The sequence below is a fragment of the Phalacrocorax carbo genome, chromosome 9, assembly GCF_963921805.1.
Source record: "Phalacrocorax carbo chromosome 9, bPhaCar2.1, whole genome shotgun sequence".
NCBI classification, from domain to species: domain Eukaryota; kingdom Metazoa; phylum Chordata; class Aves; order Suliformes; family Phalacrocoracidae; genus Phalacrocorax; species Phalacrocorax carbo.
This window is the reverse complement of record NC_087521.1, coordinates 18,894,406-18,920,306: the sequence shown is the minus strand read 5'-3', so window position 1 is coordinate 18,920,306 and position 25,901 is coordinate 18,894,406. Positions and strand designations below refer to the sequence as shown.

The 25,901-nt window shown below is 35.9% G+C and overlaps 1 protein-coding gene across 1 annotated transcript in view; it reads left to right on the top strand.

The window, feature by feature from the left end:
• EML5 (EMAP like 5) overlaps window positions 1-25,901 on the top strand; it is a 117,608-nt gene that overhangs the window by 32,061 nt on the left and 59,646 nt on the right. The window contains exons 6-16 of the mRNA XM_064460541.1: window positions 2,768-2,903; window positions 5,824-6,025; window positions 7,116-7,253; window positions 8,514-8,770; window positions 11,523-11,735; window positions 13,678-13,845; window positions 15,713-15,819; window positions 16,206-16,324; window positions 22,178-22,364; window positions 24,141-24,246; window positions 25,503-25,596. Of these exons, the coding sequence (XP_064316611.1) occupies window positions 2,768-2,903; window positions 5,824-6,025; window positions 7,116-7,253; window positions 8,514-8,770; window positions 11,523-11,735; window positions 13,678-13,845; window positions 15,713-15,819; window positions 16,206-16,324; window positions 22,178-22,364; window positions 24,141-24,246; window positions 25,503-25,596 (1,727 nt within the window). The remainder of the gene's footprint in view (window positions 1-2,767; window positions 2,904-5,823; window positions 6,026-7,115; window positions 7,254-8,513; window positions 8,771-11,522; window positions 11,736-13,677; window positions 13,846-15,712; window positions 15,820-16,205; window positions 16,325-22,177; window positions 22,365-24,140; window positions 24,247-25,502; window positions 25,597-25,901) is intronic.

Genomic DNA, 25,901 nt, shown 5'->3' with positions numbered 1-25,901 from the left:
TTTAACTATCATTTCTGGGAGATCTGGGCATTAATTTCTTTATCTGCTCTCATTCAACTTTTCCCCCCCCCCCCCCCCCCAAATTTGAAGGAACACAGATGTGACACCAGCTGGTTATAGTGGAAAAATAAGAAATATTCTGCATTCTGAGAAGACTGCTGATCAGTTTGAGATGTTATTTCCAGAATTTTCTGATTCATTAGGAAGTCTAATGAAAAGCTGTAATAGAAGAATGCAGTCCGTATGCCAAACTTTGTAACTTTTAAAATGGAAGAGTTTGATTTGCACCTTTTATTTTGATTCAGGAACACAGTCTTTGTTGCTCACATTATTGAATTGATTCAAACAGTCACTGCAATTGTTCGTGTCTCATTACTGCTAGAAGGTTACTGACCATCAAGAATCAAATTATGTTAATGACAGTTTCAGGCTGAAGGATTAAGAGAAGCAAGAGGACTCCAAAGTTGATTTGCCTTAACAGTGTTGACAGTTTCTAAAAGGAAAGAATTAAACTGGCCAAGCTACCAGGGTAAAGAATCTGTCTTTTCCCCGTTAAGCGTGGGCCTAACAATTAGATGAAGAGTAGCTAAGCCGAGCTTCTTCCATTAGGTACTTAGTCCCCATTAATAAGGGACCTTTTTTCTAGTTTTCATCTAATTCTTCTATTCCAGTGGCACATAGACTGAAATGAGAATGTCCTGTTGCATTTCAAGAGATTGAGCAAGCACATCTGCCAAATCTCCTTGGCAACAGTATGTCCTTTTCAAGATAAGGATATTCTGTGAAATGGAAAACAGATTAATCCTGGATCCACTTGATCTTATCTTCAGAACATTCAGCCAGCTTCCCACATCGCCAAATGGCTGATTCTTTTTTTAATACTGACTAATTAAATCATGGATTTCGGAAGGAGTTAATTAGAGAAAAGAGAATAATTGTATTATCATGGTTACACTCCAAAAAGAGCTTTAAAAGATATAAATATGCCAGAACTTGGGGAGAACTCAGTATATGGTACAAAATGAGCCAAAATTCCTCTAGCCTCTTATTTGCTCAATGATGGTAAAAGATTAATGCAGTAAGACAGACAGACACACACAGAGAGAAACAAATACAGTTTGGGTTGTATTTTCAAAAGTCTCTAGACTCTTAAAGAAACAGAAGGAGGATTTTCAGGATGTTAGAGATAATGGGAGTTAGCCTTCTAATCTGCTTATGACTTAAAAATTCCACTACATTTCTGGTTAGGCACGTACTACTGAAAATATGGCTTGTCTTAGAAGTCTATATCCTGAGGATGGACAGGACACGGTGAAAAATTTGAGTTCTCTCACCCTGGTCTTTCAGTTTTGATTGTCATTTGACATTCTAGTAATACTAAGCTTTTTTGGTGAAAGCTGAAAGATTTCTTTTTTTTCTCAACTTGAAAAATGATATCGTTGTTACCTGATGGTAGAGAAGCAAACACAGTCCATATTTCATTATGATCAGTCCATTATGATATTTTTCTCAGTTATAATTTAAGAAGAAAAAAACAGCTTGGTAGGAGAGAATAGTCATAAGTACCTGGGAATTCTCAGAAGCCACAACACTGGATGCTGATTTGTTCTGTAAGTGCATAGCTTTATTTTCCCCCCAAATTGCTTTCACTTTTGGGGTTAATGTACTTCATTACTGTAAAGCCCAGACCCCCAACCAAGGAAACTGTTGGAACTTTACGTTTTACTTCTTTACAAAACTGAAATTACAGAACAATATTATAGACAATATATATGTCCGTTATTGGCTGTTCTACGTTCTTTTGGACATGAGTTAGAGGCAGATTTTCCCTTCCATTGTTTTTAATGCTCTCCTGTTTACTTTTCTCATAGGTGAATGTTAAATATTTTCAATAAATATAGAACAGTTCTTTTTCACTTCTCATGGCTTTATTAGCCAAAGTTGCCCTGTCAGTAGCTTTGCTTACTGAAATGGGTGAGCTACTTCTGAAAAGACGACCAATGAGTTATGTAGGTATTTTAAAAAAAAAAAAAGCATTATTTAGATAATGTATCATGTTTACATCAAATAGAGTGGCTATGTGAATACAGTATATTTATTTTAATAGCAGGCATATCATCTTTGCCTCTTTGTTTTCCTGAAGAAAACATGTATCAAATGAGTTAAAATATTTTAGGTTTTGTTTCCTGATGTCGACCTTTAAAATAAGAGTTTATATTATGTATTTTCAAATGGTGTAAAGTGATCAATGTTTTCCTTATATTTTGGTTCTAAACTTAAATTTTAAATCAATCTTCCTTGGCTTAAAATGTTAAAATATCCCAGATGCTTTTTGCCTGGTTGCATGGAAGCTGAGTAATAGCAACAAAGGCCCTGAATGAAGCCTAATGGAGATCTGTGGAAATCTTTCTGCTGATGTTTGTGAGAGTTGGACCAGGCCCTAAGGCAGAAGGATATGAAACTGAACTCTTTCTAGGGATAAGAAGCAGCATCACTGTGATCATCATCAGGATGAAAGCAGTATTGCAACAGTTCTTACTTCACTGTTTGTCACAGAACGTGAATTCTGCTCGCTTTGAGTTTGTTTCCATTTCTGACTTTCATATTTAAAGCATGTATTAGTTGCATATGTTTATATGATTTTCAACAGTGTAACAGGTAGGAAGACAGGAAGACAATCAATACTGGCAGGGACAAGAGTTCCACTTTCCATATTGGTATCTCTAATCTGTGTATATTGTTAAAAATACCTTTCTTCTCTCTTTAGGCAGGAATTTTCAGCATGAATGCATGTGAAGAGGGATTTGCCACTGGTGGCAGGGATGGCTGTGTTCGCTTGTGGGACTTAAATTTTAAACCAATTACTGTGATTGATCTCAGGGAAACAGACCAGGGATATAAAGGTAAAAAGAAGTTTGACACTTTTGATATACCAATAAAGTAGGAAAATTACCAGTGTTTTGAACAAGAGACTTTAAAAAATTAGAAAGGTTGTTTCACGTATGTCACTGTGAACTATTTGCTGGTAAAGAAGTTTGATCATGCCCGTCAGTATGAAGGTCATGTATTCCTTCAAACATCCTGTAAAACATACTATGAAGTCGTAGACAGAGATTTAATTTTTTTTCTTTTAAACTAACAAAATGCACATCTTTTCTATAGCACAGAAGTTTTTAACAAGGAATAATAATGCTTTAAGAGAACTTAGAAGAGTAAGTGATATCTACAACATAAAACAGTGGAGTACAGAAATTGCATTTGCTGGTTATCCAAATTTTCATAAAAACTATCTGGAAGTAATCTACAGTTTCGTAGTAATTAGAAGACTGCTTATGTGTATACCTGTGACTTCCATTACAGTTTATGTCACGCTAAGATTTTACATCTAGCAGTCTGTAGTATGTTTTGTCAGTGTTTTAGGTATTGGTGCTGTAGTAATTCAAGAAAAGAATACAAATGTATGCTGAAGCATGAATGTCACAATATTGCTTTTACTGGCATTTGGTTTTCTTTGTCCCCAGTCACTTTGTTACTTTCTGATATCTTGCCAAGAATTTGATAATGTGGTAGAACGTCTGATGGCAATCAGATACTCAGGGTCAATAAATAACTGATTACAAATTAAATCTTTGTATTATATAATTGACTTGGCATTCCCACCAAGGTTGTGAAATATTGCAACAAGATGGAATCCATTTTAAATGCCCTGTGGTACAGCAACTGTTATAAATTTAAATTTACTCAGCTGCTGTTTCTCAGCTCTGTTGCATCTAGTTGAAAGCTATATTTCATTCCCCATTCCATTCTTTCAAACTTGTTCTCCACCCCAGATAGCCTCCGTTTCTTTTGATGGAACAGACTCTTGCTATGAACTCTTTTGGTTCTCTTGATCACTTGCATTAACTCCATCCTCATCTTTTTGACTTGTCAAATACCTATGATAGAGCTAATAGCTTTTTAAAAATCCTATCTTTAACACAGTCAGTTTCCTTAATCTTTTCCCTTCTGTCTTTTTCTCACTGTATCCTTCTGAGGATTGTCTTTATGACCTGTCCTTCCACTCGTTCTCTTAATTGCATTTTCTGCTGCTCCTATACCTCACCTCTTGGTAATTCTATCTGTGAACACAAACTTAAGTTCTGTATCCCTGTGAATGGCTTGCAGAGCAATTAGTTGACTCTACATATATCTCGAAGTAGTTAAAATGTTTTTCAAAATATCTCTCTCCACTGTAAGAAGTTCCAAATTACTAAAACAGATGTCTTAATTATCCTTCATCAAAGATTCTAGTTGTTTTTTTCCTTATTTTTTAATCACTGTAGGCAATATAGCCATATAATGCCTAGATTATAGGGCTGAACGGTAAGGTTCACTAGTGCAGCACAGTAGGAACAAATCTGTGAAGGAAAACAGGTGGTGTGGAGGGCTGAAGTAGCACTGTAGATATGTGTTTTGAGGGGTGTTTGGGAGGCATTAGCTCTAGTCTGGTTCAGTGGACTGAACATTGTGTTGGAGTCCACTGAGTGCACTCCTGGAGCACATCTTTCAGTTCTGTTTCATATGGATGGAGTGTTACTTGTGCTTCTGAAGCCTATCATGTAATGCAAAGCATGGTAAGTAGGCACGATCAGGAGCTTTGCTTTGAAAGCTAGCTTTGTCAGAATTACAACATCAGTGCAGATGCACCAGACTGGCGTGCCAACCCACCTGTTCATTGTTTCCAAGTCTTGCAGTATTTTTCCCCAATGTAAATTTAATAACATAAGGCTCCTCTTTTCCCTCTAGATAGTTAAAAATACGTTTCAGAAGCACAGCAACTTATACCATTACAATATTCCATTCTCTCATCTGATAGATACAATTTTATATCACATGTTAATTCAGAGTAGTTTTTCACAGATCATTCTTGAGCTATTCTCTAAAAGTCAGCAGTTAGGCAGAGTGAATTAAGTTAGGCATCACCACCATCTGGTTACCTACACCTGAAACTGGCAAAATTGAGTTGCACTGTCAGAATGTAGTAAACACAGCTGTTTTAAAGGGTGCGTATTCTTAGAATTGGGCACCTAAGACAGGGAGGGTTCTCAGTGTACAATTGTCCCGACTTCCATTTTATTATTCCCAACCTTATCTACAAACAAGTGCAGCCTGTGAGTGCTCACCTCTACTGTAAGCCTCAAAACGAATTCAGTTGCTAGAAATGCATGTTAAATTCCATCATAAACCCTTTTAATCACTTTATATGTTGATTCAGTTTGATTTATTTTTATCTTCTATTCAGTGGGAAAAATACTCCCAGACATTATTAAGATGATACAAAGATTTGCTTTAGGGGGAACATCTCAGAAACAAGCTGGGAAGAACTCTTTGACTGTCTTAGATATAATGCATGTTCCACTGATGCTTCTTTCACTTATATAATTTAGGTTCATCTAGCTAGTACTAAGGTCCATGGTTTGATCAGAAATTGTGATTTATATTGTCTGCTACCTTTATGGAAATTTAAAGACATTAAATGCATAATTTCAGATGCAAATGTCAGAATTACCTTTCTCTGTCAGAGAGCTTGTAATACAATTGGCTATGTGTCCTTTATTAAAATAAGACTCGTATTTTATTTTAGAATTTTTGTAATACTAAGCTTGAAAAGTTAACGTTGCAATATGTGTTACATGGAATAGCTGAAAGGAGTAAATGGAGGAATAAGAGAAGGTATATGGATACTTCTTGATGTTTTCTTGCTTTTATGTTTTGTCAAGTGCTACATTACCTTTGTTTCACAAATTCTCAGGATGTATCTCTCAGTAACAATCTCTTCTACAGGTCTGTCTGTAAGAAGTGTTTGCTGGAGAGGAGACCATATACTCGTCGGGACACAAGATAGTGAAATTTTTGAAATTGTAGTGCATGAGCGTAATAAGCCTTTCCTGATAATGCAGGGGCACTGTGAAGGAGAGCTGTGGGCTTTGGCTGTCCATCCTACAAAACCACTAGCAATGACTGGAAGTGATGATCGATCAGTCAGGTTAAATCTTGTTTGTTTGTTTAACTGCATACAGTTTATACAAACACCTCATTTTGTAGATAACCTAATTGAAATGTATACATTATTTTAAAGGTGTTAAAATGTGGCATTAAAGTGCTTCTGAATCAGTTAAGTTATGCATGAAATTTTTGCTCTCCAGTAATAAAATGTAGTGGAAACGTATATTTCATAAAAATGAAATGTACAAAATTTGAACAAATGTCATTTAGCCTAACATTAAGCACTCATACTCCAGTATCCTGTAAGTGTTTCCTTTTGAGGAGTTACGTTAGACATTCTCAGGTTACAATGAGAAAAATTGTAATAAAAACTTGAAATTTTTACTCTTGCCATATTCACTTTTTCACATGCTGCAAATTAACTTTTAGCTTGGGAGTTTCATCAAACAACACATGCGTAGTAAACAGAATCTGTTTTCTGAGAAAACAGTAAACCTTTTACAAGTTCATCCTTTTATGTCAAAAACACCTTTTATCTTTCTTAAATTAAATGTGTTGGCATTTTTGTTAAATATCTTCAGTGTAGTGTGGTTAAGCAAAACAGTAGTTGAATTATGAATACTAAAATAATGCTCAAAAATTCCAGTTATTTAGTAAATGATAGAAGTTGTATCTTGTAGTAAAAACTTACGTTATAATTTTATCTAGTTATATATAAGGAGTAATAATGTAATAATGACATGTTAATAGGAAAGGATATGTTTACTGAAAAAGTCTGCAATTCTTCTTTGATGATCAACTTGGCTAAAATGATCAACAAAATAGTGGAATTTTCAGAGTGTGGTGTAAAAGTATCTATAGTCATGTTGTCATTCTTTTTATATTCAGAAGGTTGAACAAAACTAATCTACACCTGCATTTTGTCATTGGAGATTTTCTTGCTATTTTAAATACAAGAATATTCTACGCTGTATGCAAAATTCACACTTTTGTCTTAGATTTTCCTTGTGAAAATTATTTTAAAGTAGGACATTACCATGTCCAGCATTCTGCATAAATTGCAGGCTTCATCCTATTTGTGACACAGCTACAAACCATTCCTTACATTTGTAATTATTACTTTATTTTAGAATTTGGAGTTTAATAGACCATGCTCTGATTGCCCGGTGCAATATGGAGGAACCCATTCGTTGTGCTGCGGTTAGTACTGATGGAATTCATCTTGCTCTTGGAATGAAGGATGGCTCTTTCACTGTGCTTCGAGTCAGGTATATTACAAAAAATAAGAATAGATACGTTATTAACTCTTTCAAGCATGTTATCTAACTGCTTTTATAAATAGTATGTATATTAACACTGTAGTGACTGTACATGAGGAAATCACATTTCTCTTTTAAATTACTGATCTTGAGGGTGCTCAGATTTTGTAAATGTGTGCACTACATGTGTTCAGGTTGTTCCATAACAAGGCATTTGAAAAAGTATATTGGTCTATTTGCAAAGAATGGCAGTGTTCTAGGAAGTGTTTTACTTTAGGCTTTAGCTTTACGTTTAGGCTTTAGCTTTACGTTTAGGCTTTAGCTTTACGTTTAGGCTTTAGCTTTACGTTTAGGCTTTAGCTTTACGTTTAGGCTTTAGCTTTACGTTTAGGCTTTAGCTTTACGTTTAGGCTTTAGCTTTACGTTTAGGCTTTAGCTTTATTAAGAAGAGAAGACTGAGGGGGGGATCTTATCAATACCTATAAATATCTAAAGGATGGGTGTCAAGAGGATGGTGCCAGACATTTCAGTGGTGCCCAACAATAGGACAAGGGCCAATGGGCACAAGTTGGAACAGGAGGTTCCACCTCAATATGAGAGAAATATTCTTTCCTGTGAGGGTGCCAGGGCAGTGGAACAGGCTGCCCAGAGAGGTTGTGGAGTCCCTTCCCTGGAGACATTCAAAACCCACCTGGACGTTGTCCTGTGCCCCCTGCTGTAGATGTAGCTGCTCAAGCAGGGGGGTTAGACAAGACGATCTCCAGGGGCCCCTTCCAACTTCTACCATCCTGTGATTCTGTGAATTATTAAGAAATAAGTTTTCATTACTTCCTAAATCATTTATATGTGTTGGAATGCTGCTGTCAGTACATCATGCATACAAAACCAGTGCTGCCTTGTTGGTGTGATCCCACAGTTTTAAAGGGAAAATGAGATCTGTGTCTCGTGTCAGTGAAGTTTTTTTCTCTGAGTGAATAAAGACCTGATAATCTGCCCAACTAATTTTGTTATGTGGACCCAGCTTGAACAGTTCCTTTTGTTCGCTCTTCCTCAGCCCAGTGCAGCACCTTCTTGTGTCACTGTTCCCTTCTCTTTTTTTTTTGGCCATGAAGCCCTCCCCAAGTCTAAAAATAGCAGTGTTGTATTTGCACATCTGGTAGTAAAGATCACTTCATCATTTCACAATTTTGTCTGTTTTTTTAAAACTGGTAACTTGGCAGTATGATAAGGCTCTTCTATACTTATGACGTGCTTTCTTTCATACTACAGAGATATGACTGAGGTTGTTCATATCAAAGACAGGAAAGAAGCTATTCATGAACTGAAATATTCACCAGATGGGAATTTCCTAGCTGTTGGTTCCAATGACAGCTCTGTGGATATATATGGTGTTGTTCAGCGATACAAGAAAGTTGGGGAATGTATCGGATCATTAAGTTTCATCACCCATATGGATTGGTCTTCAGACAGTAAATACTTACAGACCAATGATGGCAATGGGAAAAGACTTTTTTACAGGATGCCAAGTAAGATTCTGAGTTGCCTTTATGATATTTGTTACTTATAACAGAAAGAATGTATAGTAGTTTTGTAAAAACATCCAAATATAGGTCCTGGTTCAAAGCATTGGGTACTAGAGAATTTTTTTTCTAAGTTCATATAAATATTGGCTATATTTGAACAAGTACAGCATTTTCTGGCAAAGCTGGTTAAATATATTTATCCTTATGATTACTCTGATTTATAAGGTATCTTTTCATGGTAGAGATGCTGGCATATAATTTATTTCTCAAAACAAAATCTTTGATCCTACTTTTTTAGAAAAAGAAAAATGTTTCATTCCAATTCAATTTTGCAATAGCTTAAAGGCTTTGTACTTATCAAGCTTGGATATTAAATGGATTATTATTTGCTTGCACTGTATGTTTTTCAAAATTGTGTGGAAAAATCAGTATGTTGCATCTCAGAAGAGTCATCTAATTTTCTAGAACTATGTTTGCAGCAGAACTGAGGAATTTAACTTAAAAGAGCTTTTACAGTGAGAAATTTGTAATAGAAACAACCAGAATGCAAATGAATTTGGAAGTATTGTTACCTGATTAGGTAACTGCAGAGAAAATAAAAGTACCTGATATAAGGATGCCAGAATGTTAGGAATTACTGGAAACAAAAGAAATATTGAAGCTGTGGTACCTATGATTCCGTCATGCAACCTTCAACATGAATAAAAATATCAAAATGAAATTTAGCTGTGCAGTCTACTAATAATGCAAGCTCAAATGTGTCTTTTCTCTTTTATGGCAGGGGACTATTAAAGAAAATTAGTATATTAAATAATATTAATAATATAGTTTTCAGATTCAACGTTTGTGACAACCCCATTATTGTAAATATTTTCGAGACAACACTGTCTTGAAAACTTGACTGAACTGTCCCATACTCTTGACACAATTTTCATCAAGACAATTCCCTCTGCAGAGGACATGTGCTCATAGTACGTATATCTTAAAGCTTCAAATTTAAGTAGTCCTGATTAGTGTGTCAAGGGCAGTGTTTGTCACAAGGTTTGACTTTTCTTCTGTGTGTATATACTTCACATAATATCACTATATTTTTCCCACTCATTGTATTTGTAGTAAGTATTTATTATCATCACCACTCTACTATATTGTCCCTTCATTTGTTATACAATATTTATGCTTTTCAGTGTACATTATTCATAGTTCCATGGAGCTTTTTGTGACTCTGCTGAAGCATCTGATTCATTCTATGCACAAATATGATTTTGTGCACTGAGACAGAAGATACCTAAGAAAAGATAGTAAGTGAGAATTTAATTAGAGTCTAACAGGAGGAGCAATTTGATGTTAGATAGGCAGCCTTCAGCTTCGAGTTTCTTGCTATATTAGATTGTGGGATTGTGAAAGCTTGTTCTTGAGAGAAGTCAGTGAAGTTAGAAGAATCTCCTAGATATTTTAAAATAATGATCAGAATCACACTTGAAACACTTGAAATTCCACTGTAAATGAGTAAGGAACTTAACAGTTGCCTAATACAAGATCTGTAGGACTTAGTCTTGGATATAACCAGTATTAGTAGTCATCATTTACATGGATTAGCGGTTGAAAGAGATTACAAGGTAAACCTTGTCAAAGGGTGCAGTTATTTCATCAGAGCTGAAGGATTTTCAAACTGGGCACCTGAGTTCCTTTCCAGTTTTTGGAGGGGTATATAGTAGTTGAACTTTTCCTGGAGTATTGGGTTTTTGGTGGGTTTGTTGGTTGATTTTTGGGGGGGGCGGGGTGTTTGGTGTTTTTTGGGTTGGTTTTTTGGTGGGTGTTTTTTTTTTTTTTGGAAATCTTCTTTCAGATTTATTTGCCATTTTGCTTTATCTTTTCTCTGTGGCTGTTCTTTACTCTGTTTATCCCAGTCCAGTTGAGTTCTCCCTTGCCTCTATTGAAAACTTACCTCCTCATAGTACCTGAAGCTGCTCCCTGCTAAATCCCCTCCCCTCCCACTAGTCAGAATCCTATAAACAATAAGAAAACGGGGGAAAAAAAACCCAGCCCAGTTGCCTTTGATTTTGTTCCCACTGAAGGCTGAGAGGTGAATTTTTGGCAGTGTCCTGCTCAGGTTCTGCAGTTGCGCACTCAGTCTGACTCACAACTTTTACATTTGCTTGCATTGTTCTTGTGTTGCTCCTGCACTCTGCTTCTGGCCGTTCCTGAAGACACAGTATTTATTAAATGGGCCTTTGGTCTGACTCAGTACTTAAGCTCTTGTGTGAAACTCTGTGAGACTGGAACATTCTTATTACAGATAGAACTTGATGTGAAATAATGTAGCAGGGATCTAAGCATAAAATTGGTATTTTCAGTAATTTACAGTGGCCAGGTCTAAGTGAGTTCTTCAGTTTTTGCTCTGAATAATCTAGGCTTCTAGAATAGTTAAGCCATAGAATTTTTCCAAACTTTGTCTTAGAATGGCTACATGTATTTTTATGCTAAGCACTTAAAAATAACACAGTCTCAAGCAGATATCAAGAAATAATAAAAACTGTAAAGTACCAAATCCGTGATCTTCTGTTAAGTAGCCTCGAGAAGCCTTGCTACTGATACTGTTGGTCATAATAGAGAATATTAGATCAGGAGAGTTTTAGAAGTCAATTTTTAATTCTGACTCACTTGGATTTGATCTCTGGAGAATTTTTTAAAAATTTACATTCTTTAAAATTGCATAAGTGGATATTGAAAAATAGCTTTTTATTTTTGTTCCTAGGTGGAAAAGAAGTAACAAACAAGGAGGAATTAAAAGGCGTTCAGTGGGCATCATGGACCTGTGTTTCTGGCCTTGAAGTCAATGGAATCTGGCCCAAATATTCAGATGTAAATGATATAAATTCTGTGGATGCAAATTTTATTGGGCAAGTTATGGTTACAGCTGATGATTATGGAATAGTAAAGCTCTTTCGATACCCGTGTCTAAGGAAAGGTAGTACCTCTTAAGTTCAATTACAAATGTATTCAAAATAATTCAAAACGTATTAAATTCAAAAAATTGAATTCTGGTTATTCAAGAAAAAGGTTTTAGAAAACTGGCTTTTTGAAAATTATATAAACGGCCAAAATGGCCAATATTTATTCTTAGAAGTTTAGTTTTGGCTTAAAGGTGGAAAACAGTAACAGGATGGTGTGTTGACAACTGTAATAGTAACAGTATTTTATTTGCATTTTGAATAGGATAGCCAAAACTTTTACATATATTTTATTTTGTATAGTAGTTCCCTTTGGTTTTTGTTACTTTTTGATAGAATTTCATGAGGTGATGCGATATCTACCCTTTTATAAGATAAATATATTTAAGTATTATGCCTTGATCTTCAAGGAGTTTTCTTCCTCTGGATCTGTGATGGAGATTTGGGCTAGGAACTAGATACTAAATGATTAGAGGCAATAAATAAGTGAACAGCAAATTGGTCCTGTAATCAGAGTATGCCACTGTATGTTATGTGAAGTTTAAAAACTCTTCCAACACATTTTCCTTAAAATTTTACTAGCAATAATGACAAATTTCATGTGAAATTTTTAAAACCAGAGCCTAAAGTGAGGTATAGAATTTTCAAGTTTACTGTTCACAACTGAGTGAACTGAGTGGAGATGAGAAATGCTTCATTTTTTCACAGCTGTTTGAAGAACTCTATTCTAGACACCATTCAAGTTGAACTATAACAAATAATCAACAGCAGAATCTCTGTCTTCAGGCTGGTAACATGATGGTGATCAGAGAAAGCCTGTGAAATGTTCCCTAGCCTTTAAGAAGAGTCCTCTTAGCCTAAAAAGTTTGCCTGGGACCTAGATCACGTCTCTACGTTTTCAAAGGGGAAACAAAAAGTTGCACCGTTGCATCATTGCAATTTGCAGCATTGAATGTTTAATGCTGGCCACAACCACATGATCCTCGTGATGGTTCTTAGGGTATGTCTTCAAGCAATATGTGCTTGAAGAAATGAGGTGGTTTGGTAGGTGGTTTTTTGTTGTTGGTTTATTTTTTGGTGGTGTTTTTTGGGTTTTGTGTTTTCTGGTTTTTTAATGACTGATATACCCCTGTAGTTTTTTCAACTCTTTGTAAAAGGTGATACGAAAAAACATTTCATCTCAATCTTTCCAATTTTATTTTTAAAGTGATAAGGCTTTTAATGGTACTTGAGGTAATCCAGAAATATGTTCTTGAAAAGTCTTCTGTCCATTTGAAGGAAGCTGGATTTTGATCCCTGTTTATCCCCTATTTTGCACTAGAATTACAAAACCAAAGAAAAGGCACATGAATCTGTTTAATGGAATGCTGTTAGGAACTTCTTTTTAGTAACTGATCCAATGATTGTTTTGTAATTATGTAGTAGTCAGTAAGTGTTAACTTAATGTAGTTATGCTGCCACTAAAGGAGCGAGGATATGAATTGCTAGAAGTGCTTAGCACTCAGGTTGCACAAAGAGCGGGAACCAGTGCTATGAGCACACGTATGGGGGTGTTCTCACAGAGTGAAATATACATCATTTAACACTTAAATAACTCCATCTTTTCAATGTAGCAATAATAATTGGCAAAATCTTTGTTTGTGAAAAGTAAAATTAATACAGTAAGATTTTTTAAAATCTTCCTTTAATACACCTTATCCAGCTCATATGTCTTCTCTCTGTGTTTGACTTGTTAAAGATGATATATCCTGGAATCCAAATTTAAAAATTTATCTTAAAGACAGATTAAAATTTGGGAATGCTGCAGAAAGGTGCTGCCATTAATTAAAACATCACTAGTAATTAGAATATCTTAATTAAACTGTTACTTTTCATAAAAGTTCCTTGATATGTTTTCCTAAGGTGCTTCTGAAACATTTATTGCATATACATTGAAATAGATTCTTATTCTTGTCCTAGGGGCCAAGTTTAAAAAATACCTTGGTCATTCTGCTCACGTGACAAATGTCAGATGGTCGCACGATCACCAGTGGGTTGTTTCCATTGGGGGAGCTGATCATTCTGTCTTTCAGTGGAAGTTTGTTCCTGACCGGAAGTTGAAGGATTCACTTCATATAGCACCCCAAGGCAAGTAACTTTTTTTAAAAAAATAAAGGGTGGGAGGAGGGGAGGGTAAAAGAGAAGTAAAATTGTTTGCAAGTATAGAAATAAATATTCAGAATTGTCAGTCCGCACAAAATTAACGTTCCTTAAACTTTGCAGCTGCCTGCGGTACCTGATAGCATTGCCTAATATTTGCCTGTACCTTGTATACTCAGTCTATCAAGACTGTGAAAAAAATTCATCACTGTTCCCTGTGCAAAGGGAAAATTTACAAGTTCAGATCATAGATATGAATCTATGAATTCTGTACATAGTCCTTTACTAAATTGACAAGTGGATGCCTAGATGTCACTGAAAAAAAAAAGATATATGTACTCATTTGATTAAAATTTTGAAGTATTTAGATGATAATTTAAGCATTATAATTGCCTTTTTTTTTAAAAAAAGTGCAGACTATAGGCATTTAATATTTGGGAAAAAATGTAGAACATGTTATCACCAGTGACTAGTATAGCAATTTTTCTCATGACTGAGTTTCTCAAAATCAAACAATTAACCAAGTGCCTCACTTGGAAATTCCTAAAGGAATTTAGCGAGTCCTTTGGGGAAATAAGTATATAGAGTTACAATTAAATAGGCTGTTTCACCCTTTAATTGTTAAGATCAGATGAAGATGTATCAGGGTGGACCCAGCTAATAGGTAGATGAATGCTGATTCAGTGCCAGCCTTGTCAGCGCCAAATGCAGAAAGAAGCAATAGTTCTGTTCATCTCTGTGATGAAGCCTCCAAAAAAGCTTTTAACTGGTTTGATCCTTCATGGTATGAATTCATTTTCAACTAATTATTTCTCATGACCCAAATGTCTCATTAGCTACTCCTTCCCAAAATAAAATTTCTATATATTAAGTGTTGTTTAGATTCCTTGTTCCTGGATATATAACTTGTGGCTATCTGACAGTATGTGCAACATACATCTGTTTTGTCACACTATTGATAATTGTCCTGTTAATGGCTTTTCTAACTCTGTAATCTGCTGTCTTTATCGGTATCAATATTGTTTTTCTCTAGATCACTGATAAAAATGTTAAATAGTACAGCTCCAAAGATTGCTTTTTATTGCATATTTCTAGAAACATTTCTTACTGAGTGGTGATTCTCTTTGCAATTACATTTTGGATTTTTTTTTTTAAATGCATTTGTGTTCTAGACTGATTTTGTGTCTGGTTTCTTAATCAAAAAATGTGCAATGTTCAATCAAAGGCTGCAGAAAGATCCAAATATGTCATCATTTATCAGACAGTCCATTCTTTTCAGTTTGTGTTGGAATGAAACTCTGTGCTACAACATTATCTGGCTTTCCCTAAATGTAAAACAGAAACATTAAATGACTATTCATTCTCCACAGTACCAAAAATTTTACCGCTTCCTTCACATGTATGATTTTTTTTTTCTTCCTAATCTACCTGAAGAATTGCTACTTACCTCAATGGCTCACCTAATTATAAGCTTCTCTTTGGAGCCCTTTTCTTCTCCTGTTAGTTCTCTGCAAGTCTCTGCAAGTTAGTTCTCTGCAATCCTGCTTTATACTTATTACTTCATTCTCTTTTTTCTTCCCTTCCTCCTAACATTAATGGTGATGAAATAATTCTAGTGAATGAAAACTAACTTGCTACAAAAAACAAACAAAAATTATCATACTTACACAAGTTGAGTTATTTCTACTGTATCAGCAGAATTGATCCTGTCAGCCTGTCAATTATTAGCAGTTTATGTTTTATGTTTATTAGCAGCATTGATTATCAAATCAGAAACATTAAGCAGTTACTTTAAACACTTTCTGGTTTGTAATTTAGGTTGCTTCATTTTCTGTTTCTGTTTTCTTGGTGACAGAGAGTCTGGTTGATTCTAATAGCGATGAATCAGATTCAGATCAGTCTGATGTTCCAGAGCTGGACTCTGAAATTGAACAAGAGACACAGATCACCTATCGTCGACAGGTAAAGATTTTAGTTTTAATAGCAATTGGAATGCTTCCCAGGGTTTAAGTTGGACTTTTATGAAGACCTGTTGAAATCTGAAAAATGGGGAGACTGAGAGCTGAGCAGGAACTGACCAAAGCCTTTAGAATTGTTACTATCTGATGCATTCAAAATATTAAGATGAAATAGAGGGGAAAAAAGTGATTACATGTATTCCTAGTATGTTCATTAGAGTTTGGTTGTAACTTGAAACCAAATTATACTACACAATAACCAGCTACAGTTATTGGAGATATTTTTTGATGAGGTCAGTATAACATTTTTGTGGGTGATAACTGGCTGATTTCTCAGAAGCACGCTTTTCTTATGAATCTCTTAACTTATAAGTGTGCCCTTTCTTAAAGGTTTACAAAGAAGATCTACCTCAACTTAAAGAGCAATGCAAAGAAAAAAGAAGAAGTGCAGCTTCTAAGCGACGAGAGCGAGCTCCAGGGAACAGTATAAGATTACATTTTGTTCACGGGTATGAAACCTAAGACTCTTTAAAATATCAAGACGACTGTTTTGTTTTGTAGATTGGTGTTAATAATTTAATTATATGATTAAAGTCTTTTAGGTCAGTTGCTTTGTGATTTACTGTTCTTGTTTCTTTCTGTAAAACTAAATTTACACTACAATTAATAGAAAGCTTTGATGCCAAGCTAGACTAGTTCTGAACACGAATTCTGAAGGGAATTTGCACTGAAATGTTAGCTGATACTTATTATTTGGATAGAGTTGACTAAATATAATATTTGGCTATCACCCATATTTTTCAGTATCTGGAAAGTGAGAGTTCTCTTTGGTGTGTTATTTTGGAAGCTGCAACAGAAACTTGGTGTATACGAAGATGACTGGGTTCTGTACTAAGTAGTGTTTTATAAACTGTGCCTAATCTGAAAAAATTTACATGTTCCTCTTTTAGTTAGGAGTTAAATTTAATTCTTAATAGGTCCTGAGTTAAAATTCAGTTTCATTTTGGTGCTAGTTTGGGTAACAAAATGACTCTCTCATGCATCCCTGAAATCTTAGGAGTTTGTTTTTAGGATTGGTAGTCTCCTGTAACTCTTCATAAGTGAAGACTTTTTCATCAGGACGAAGATGCAGCATTTTAAAGCCAACTGGCAGTAGAAGTTACTAAATTAGAATAATGATCAGAAATATAAATACCCTTGATACAAAGCAAACCCAAAGCCTTTATTAAATTAAGGCTTTGGAAATCAGGTAATATTGTGTTTTCTTTTCAAAAGATACCTCTTGCAGGAATACAGCTTCTTTTTAGAGATAACTAAATGCACAGATAAGTTACCGATACTGTCTATCTTTGTAATGACACCTAAACAGTTTTAGAAGGGCTCTACATGGAAAGCTTGATAAATTAATTGGCTAAGAACAGTTAATCATTCAGCTCAGCAATTTTGTCTGTAGAAGACATAGAGTCTGAAGAATAGCTTGGGAATAATGACAACTGGGAAGCTTGGTACAGAGCTGGGTTTTTATTTCTATTTTTGGTGCTCCAGAATTCTCAGTTGAAGATTTTTATATCTGTGTAGAAAATGCATTAAGGTGGGTAGTTGTATGTAGTCTTTAAAATTTGGTCTAAGAATCAAACCAAATGATCCTGAAGAAGATGTAGCAGAAGCAAGGGCCCTGGATCTTTGGGATTATTGTTATTTCCTTCACAACAGAAGTGAAGCTTGACCAGAATATCCAGGAATGACCAGAAGTAGAATGTCCAGTTGAGTTCTGTCTGGTTACCCAATGGGCATCAAGGAAACTAATGAAGAATCCATGCTGAACAACAGATTTTTCTCAATGTCCAGGCTGTTAACTTTAAAGTGACCCACATCCAAGTGAGTAATAGGCATATTCTCTGATTCAGGAAGTCTGCTTTGCTTCATCTTTCTTTAGCTGCAATGGAAATGTCTTGGATGTTCCTTGAAAGTGTAAAAAGTGGTGCTTTTTTGACCCTGGGGAATAAGAAACTCTTTTTCCTTTCTTTGTTTTTGAGCACGTTGGTTTTGTGTTTTAAATTTGTCAACTGCCTTGATAGATGAACTTCTAAAAATCTCTTCGTATCCAGTAAAAAATCTTCTAAACCTCTGGTTACTTCCTGTCTTGGAAGGGAATAAAAGCAATAATGCTGAGTATGTGAGCCAGCCACTGACTAATACAGATGAGAAAGCAACTTCTGTTAACAGGTTAATCTTTAAGTACATCTTTCTCTAAGAGATCTGATGCGGTCATGATTAGAAACATGTTATTAAAGTGGTGTACTAGTTTGGCCTCTTTTTGACTGTTTGTCTTTTCTTTCTTCCACTTTCTGTCTTTGACAGTGGTGGTGGTTCAGAAACATAAAAAGTATATGTGCCTTTTGAGATATTCAGAGGAACCCCTTTCTCAGACTCAATGCTTATAATACCTTCTTTTTGCTGGCAGGGTATAAGGATGCGAATATACTTACGTCATGTATTCTTTTAAAGCTATGCTATTGATCTCACGAGAATGATAAGGGGTTTTTAATATTCAAAGGGTTTAAACAAAATCTAGTTTGAGTTTCAGGATATTCATTAAACTGACCTTATCATAAGATGAAATTTGGTTACAGTTTCAAGATGACGTGGGATTTCTTATGCTCTTAAATGAGAGTTTTAGAACACCTTGCATGGATTCCTACCAGAGGGCTACAAATACCTACAAATAACATCTGAAGGGCTATGAGTGGGTCCTGTTGAGAAAACACCACTGCCATGCAAAAAATCACATGTAGTGTGGTTTGTTGGTGTTTTTTTTTTTTTCCCATTAAATTTAAAAAACATATTTCTACCTTTGTGCTAAAGACTCTGACCTCAACCGTATTTATTTTGACATTTGGTTCTTCTGGACATTTTTGGGGGATGGTTGCACTACATTCAGAAATTTCCAATGTATACTTTGAAGGGTAACATACAGATTTTGAAACACAGCATCAAACTATAGACGTTGACTCTTTTCCCAGAGCGGATGCTGCTTGTGATTTTGCCCCTTAGTTGGCTGTAGATGTGTAACTTGCAACTGTGGGTAGGATCCAGCTTCGGGTTAAAGAATTTACAGTTGTGTGCCTAAAAGTAGGTGGGTTTATGTGTGTATCTAAACTTCCATCGTAGTCAATGAAGATCCAGTCAGTAGTCTGTGGGGCGTAAGGAGTGATTTGGCTCAAGTAAAATTAAATGCTGACTGGTTGGTCAGCTGAGTAGCTGTGCAGGTTCCATTGACTGTATTGACGAGAACACCGTTGATTAAAATACAGGTGTTAATATCTCTACTACACATGTGAACACCTATTTTTACATGTGTTAATCTCAAACTGAATCCAGTCCCTGCTCTTCATTACCTTGGTAATGGCAAAATTTTTTTCCTACATAGCATTGAGGTAGCTATCTTTCCTTCTGAAAGTTACTGTCACATTAATTTGAATCAGTCCTAGACTGATGGCTTGATTAGCTGTTGCTGAAGGCCACTTGAAAATGTCAACTACTGCAAATGCAGTGTTACGTTTGTTCTACCTTGTTATATATTATCCAGTAACTACAATACAAAATTTCTTTTGTTATTATTTAGTTTCCAGTTGCTAGTCAAGATGGTTTGTAAATTACTTCTGTGTTTTGTTTTTCTCCACATGAAAAATTGTTTCTCTTCGTGTGTCTTCTGAGATTATTAGCTAATAATCTCAGTTCTAAATTGGTTTAATAACATGGAGATACAAGTATTATGGAACTGTGTGGTATGTTCTCAGGGAATGACCTTGTGCACTGAAACATGATTCTTTTCATCTCTGCTTGGACTGTCTAAGCCCATCACTTTATCATTCTGGTGAAAAGTACCTGTACAGTCAGGGAGTTAGTAAACTGGCATGTGGAAAGACCAGATGTGTTTAACTGGGTTACAAAATGTCTTTGTTTGCAGTGCTTGGTATTCTGGCAAAATACATCTTGTTTTATTTGTAAACAACTGATTATATACCTTTTGGTTTTTGTTTTTAAATAACTGGAGGAAGTGAACTGAAATCCAAACTTCTCATCATAAAAAGTTATGGGTATGAGTAATAAAAATTATTTTTCCTGCACCCTAGATATATTTTGGATGTTTTGGGTAATCCTGTGATATATGACATTAATGTACTTGGTTTCACTGTGCTTAACTTAGGGTAAACAGGCAATTGTTGTGACAAGAGCTGGGAAAATTCTGAACTTCTGGGTTGCATGTAGAAGGATCTGAGGCCCTTTTGCTGTCTTAATGCTTTTTACCTTTATTAGGTGACTGCTAAGCTTGTAAGATATCGCTGAATGTCCAGTATTTCTAAAGCATTATTTCTTTCAGCATACCTATTTTAATAGCTGCTTTTTAAAATATTCTCATTTAGGGTGCGTATTCAGCTTTTTTTGGTTGTTGTTATTCTGCGCTTACAAAAGAAATCCAGTATTTTTAACAGAGCACAGTGCGGAGTGAAACACAGAAAAATGATGGCTGAGCAAGGATAGGTCCAGGTGTCGTCTTTGGCACCGTGCCTGCCTTTGTAATCCCTGCCCATCACTGAATGTTGTCAAGTCCTTAAAATCTTGATGTTGCATATTGTGATAGGTTATTTTTGTTTTCTTTCTTCATAGTTGCTATAGGTGATTGTATATTATGTTCCTTTAAAAACCAGTGGCTGGGCATGAAAGAAGGGTGCAGCCAGGGAGGGCAAGCAGGCAGCGCTTTAGATCAGGCAGAAATCAGCTTTATAACTTCCAAGTGAAAGCAGACTGTGGCCTGCACTCTGCTGCCAGAGGGACTGAGAAAAACGCATTAGCAATATCAGTTGTGGCATACCACCTGGCTGCCTTTGACTCCAGCTCATATTGAAGTTCTAGCATGTCTGGCACAGCAGCACTCAACGGTGGAGTGACTTCATTCAGGCCACGATAGTCTACTGTTAGCCTCCACTCTCCATTAGACTTCCGCACTGGCCATATGGGACTGTTAAAGGGTGAGTGGGTCTTACTGATGACTCCTTGGCTCTCCAGTCGGTGAATGAGCTCATGGATGGGAATCAGAGAGTCTCAGTTGGTGCGATATTGCCGCTGGTGCACTGTTGTGGTGGCAATCAGCACCTTTGTTCTTTGACCCTCAGCAACCCCCAAGCAGAACCCCTGCTTCTTCGAGATCAGGTGAAGTAGGGAGCTGTTTAATTTCCTCTGTCTCCAAGGCAGCTGTACCAAAAGCCCACTGGTACCCTTTTCACAGAATCGCAGGATGCCACGGGTTGGAAGGGATTTCTGGAGATCATCTTGTCCTGCTTGAGCAGGTAAACCTAGAGCAGGGTGCACAGGACTGTGTCCAGGTGGGTTTTGAATGTTTCCAGGGAAAAGGAACCTTTTGCGTCCTTGAAATACCCTCTCCTGAGACAGTCTATGCCAAGGATGCACGGAGCCTCGGGGCCAGTCACGATGGGGTGCTTTTGCCACTCATTCCCGCTTAGGCTCACTTTGGCCTCCAATACAGTTAGCTCTTGGGATCCCCCTGTCACTCCAGCAATGCTGATGGGTTCTGCCCCTGTACAGCTTGATGGCATTAGGGTGCACTGTGCGCTGGTGTCCACTAGAGCTTTATACTCGTGTGGGTCAGATGTGCCAGGCTGTCGGATCCACACAGTCCAGTAAACCTGGTTATCCCTTTCCTCCACCTGGCTGGAGGCAGGGCCCCTCTAGTCCTGATCACGGCATTCACAACTCACTTCTTATAAATAATGAATCAGAAGTTTCGTCATTAAGATCAGGAATAAGATTAGCCTTTCTACTCTGTCTGGGGAACTGCCCACTGGAAACTGGAGCAGCAATTTTCCTGGAAGGACCCCCTTTTGTGATTGTTTTTCATTGCAACTCACATACCTGTGCCTCTAGGGTTGAGGTCCACGTTCTTGAGGAAACTTTTGATGCCTGATTTTTGAGCAGTAGGAGAGAGAAAATGTCCGAAGTATTAGTTTTAGCTATTTAATTTAATTACACGTTGCATGCCCAAATTTTACATGTGGTCTGGAAAAATTACTAGCTATTACTTCCTCTTCTAAACTAGTTGTGGAGAGTAACTATGAAATAGCACTTTCAAACTAATGCTAGTAATACTGATGTCTGAGTAGTAAATGGAATTTATAAATCAGTATTCCTTTGTGAAAATATGTTAATAATCTTAAAACACCAAAAGAGTAATTGGTAAGTGACCTGAGTTTTTACATGTGCAAAATGCATCTTGCATAATTTTATCTCAAAGTTTAAGTATGTGTGGTTATGACCTTGATGAAAAAACTTCTTTTCTTTAGTTACAGAGGTTACGACTGCCGAAGCAATTTATTTTACACTCAGACGGGTGAAATTGTATACCATGTTGCAGCGGTGGGAGTGGTGTACAATCGACAGCAGAACACACAGCACTTTTATCTAGGTCATGATGATGACATTCTTTGCCTTGCTATTCATCCCTTAAAGGACTATGTGGCAACAGGCCAGGTAGGATGCGTGTTTATCTGCAATAGGAATCTGAAGTTATTACTACTGAATTTAGAAAAGTCTGTTTTGGAGGAAGGACATCCAGTCTTCATTTTTTCAGGTGAAGGACTGCATTCTGTTGCAGATGGAATCGTGTTAAAAAACTGCAACACAATTGTTTTTTCCAGTTCTTTATATTAATTCTGGTAAGACTTTTTAGTTGATAGGTTTTTTTGAACCTTTTTTTAAATTCAAGAATAGATTCATATTTTTTATCCAGTGTTATGTTGCTTCTTTGTAACAAGTGGAGGAAATGTGCAATTAAAATATATGTTTTTAGTATCTTAGTTGTGAAGTTAGCTGTGTTATTATTACATTTAGGTATTGACACATAACATGAAGGTAGCAGTTATTACATTCTGGCCTTTGTTTCATGCATTATGTTTTTGTCTGTCACCTGTAGCCAAACTGTTCAATGTCTGTACATGCAACACAGGTATGCATGTTGCTAAAATATTTGTAATAGTTAAAACTGCTGTCTGGCAAAAGATAAAAATTGGGTACATTTTTCCACTCGTGTTTTCTGACAAACATAATTTGCCATAAATGTTAATACACCAGGACTTGAAGGTTTGATTTGATGTTTCCGGGGTTGTGGTGGTTTTTTTGTTGTTGTTGTTATTATTATATAAATTAGAGAACCTGTGAACTGACATTTTTAACAGAAATAATTTTTTTTAATAAGGACCTTAATTTGTGTAAAAATGTTTGAGATTAACATAAATTAGCAGGTCAGTTTTGAGATTAAAGCCCTAAATATGAGAATTGATCATATTTGATTTTGGAGTAGTAAAGGCTATGAATAAAACTGTGCCTGGATACTATACTTTAAAATACCTTATGCTATCAACAGAAAGATATACTCCAGTATATACTGTTTAATATATACACATTATAGATTGTTGTATTCTACATTAACTGCATAATTTGGATAATGCAGTAATAAAATTCCCCATGCAAACCTGGTTCAGATTTTCATGATAGCAGATGTTACAAAAAGCTTTGCAAACTTGACATGTTAAGTTTGTGGCAAAACCAGTAATTGATCGTCGTTTTCTTGAGTCCTGCCCCTGTTCTTAAACACAGGAGAGTGTTCTGGTTTTGCAGACCTCTTTTGTGTACTGAGGTGCAAAACCTTTGGAATAGGATATGTTCTTGTAAATACTGACTAATAATGCTTGTACATAGTTGAAAAGGATAAGCTATATTCCATTCCTTACCAAGTTCTAGTTACCTGCATTACTGCCATTGCAGCTGAGATGACTCTGCAGGTATCAGTGCATTAGAATCTGACTCGTAGGCACTAGTAATGACACCAGAAAGCTACGGAAGTCACCTTGATTCCTCAGCCATAGAGTAGCTTACATACTAGCAATAAAAATAACCTGTTATTTTTAGACAGGGACTGATTAATAGAGAATTGATGGAATAAATATGCTACAGTGCAATCAATGAAGAACTTTTTTCTGCCCCAGCTCTGCCAAGGGGATTCTACTTAATTGTGATTAATGCATCTAAGTTCTCTGGAGGGGAAAAAAGAGCCAGCTAGGTAGTGGTATTCGTAAAGCAGAAGAAGGAATTATATACTGCTAGCCAGACAGAAGAAATACCAAGAGAATTTTATCACGAAATGTTTTCAAATACTTTTAAAAGTATTTGCCAATAGTATACATCTAAACTACTGTGTGCGATAACTGAGAAATGAAAAAAAAAGGTAATAAATATGTATACTTTCAGGTTGGTCGAGATTCCTCAGTACACATTTGGGATACAGAAACAGTAAAACCACTCTCAGTATTAAAGGGCTATCACCAGTACGGTGTTTGTGCTGTTGATTTTTCAGGTAATAAGTATTTATTTATTTATTTATATACAGTTTTCCTTTTCTGTATGAAAATACAAGCTAATCAGTTGTAATGAGGAATTGGGAATTCCTTTACACTGAAGATTTTGTATTAAAAATATTCTCCAGTGATGAATGTTAAATGAGAGAGGCTGTCTTAAAATGATCATTCATTCAAAAGAGCTCCTGCGGAGTCTTGCACATCAGGAAGAGCGAGATCAGGTTCTGTGCCGTTTAATAGCTGAGCTGATCACTTTGGAATTTCTTTTGGTTTTATGAGGCAGGTGCACAGATCTCGAGTGTTGCGCCGGTGTTACAACTGTGTAAGCCAATGTTTGAGCAAATTGATCAGGTGTGTACTTTTTAAATTTAGGTTCTGCAGGCCAGTTGGGTACAACACTGATAAATTCAGAAAGTCCAGTTACGGAGTTCTGGGGAGAAACCCAGCTTCTTTCTTCACCTTTTAGTAACATAAGAGACTATCAGTTAAGTCTTCTGAGATTTTTTGCACTCCATACATTGAATTCATGTACCAAAGTTAATTTTCCTCTTCTCTACTGGCTTCTATTCATTCTTTAATGGTTTGGATTTACTAGGTAGGATTTCCAACCTCATGGTGAAGACGTGTGATCACAAAGATGAGTAGTTCGGGGTCTTTGATGCTTCTTACCTTTCTTTGGTTCTCCTTTTTCAAGACAAAAATCTCATTTCCCAAATTCTGGCATGGATGCATAGCGATTTCAGACATGGATACGTGTCAGAAAGTTGTTGATCACACATGAGCACAAATAACTTCTTTCTTGGAGATTAATGTGGGATATATGTGTCAGAGCTTCTCAAAGACTTCCCACTATTACTTAGTTTTGTAAACTTCATGATATTGCGTGAATGCTTTGCTGTTTAGAAATGAACAAAGATTTTCAGAGTGAATGGAAGATCTCACAGTGCAGCCTGTGATGAAGGTTTTTGTGCAACTGTGTCAGCAACTAGCTGAACAAAGGATTTAATACAGAGGATCTAAGTGCAGTTTTTAGACAGAGCAACTTAAAAGCCCTAAACTCCATCCAACTGGCTAATATAGTTTAAAAGCAAAGAGATGAGAGACATGCCTCTAAGCACACATCATATCTTTATTTACCTGTTTTTTGTACATTCTTATAATATTTGTGAAGTTATAATATTCTTTAATATGGTTTCTTATTGTTGCAATGTAATGTTATCTATCTACTCTCTTAATCATAAATGTATATTTCTAGCGGATGGGAAACGATTAGCTTCTGTTGGAATAGATGACAATCACACTATTGTACTCTGGGATTGGAAGAAAGGAGAAAAGCTTTCAGCAGTAAGGTAGGAATTTAACTTTGTTTTAAAACTTGTACCTAGATTTACTCTCACATTACAGTAAGCAAACTATATTTGTTAAAGAATAATAGTTTTCTAATAAATGAGCAGTTTCTATCAATTAAATTATGTAAGTGATAACATTTAGCACAGCCTTAAAACTTTATTTGGAAGAAAATACTGAAGCTCTGATAAAGTCAAGAAGAATTATTAGAATGACAGCTCAACTGGTGAAGAAAGACGACATAGAAGAATAAACATAAACTTTTTTGATGTGTTCTGAAATAATTTCATGTATGCTCTGATTTTCA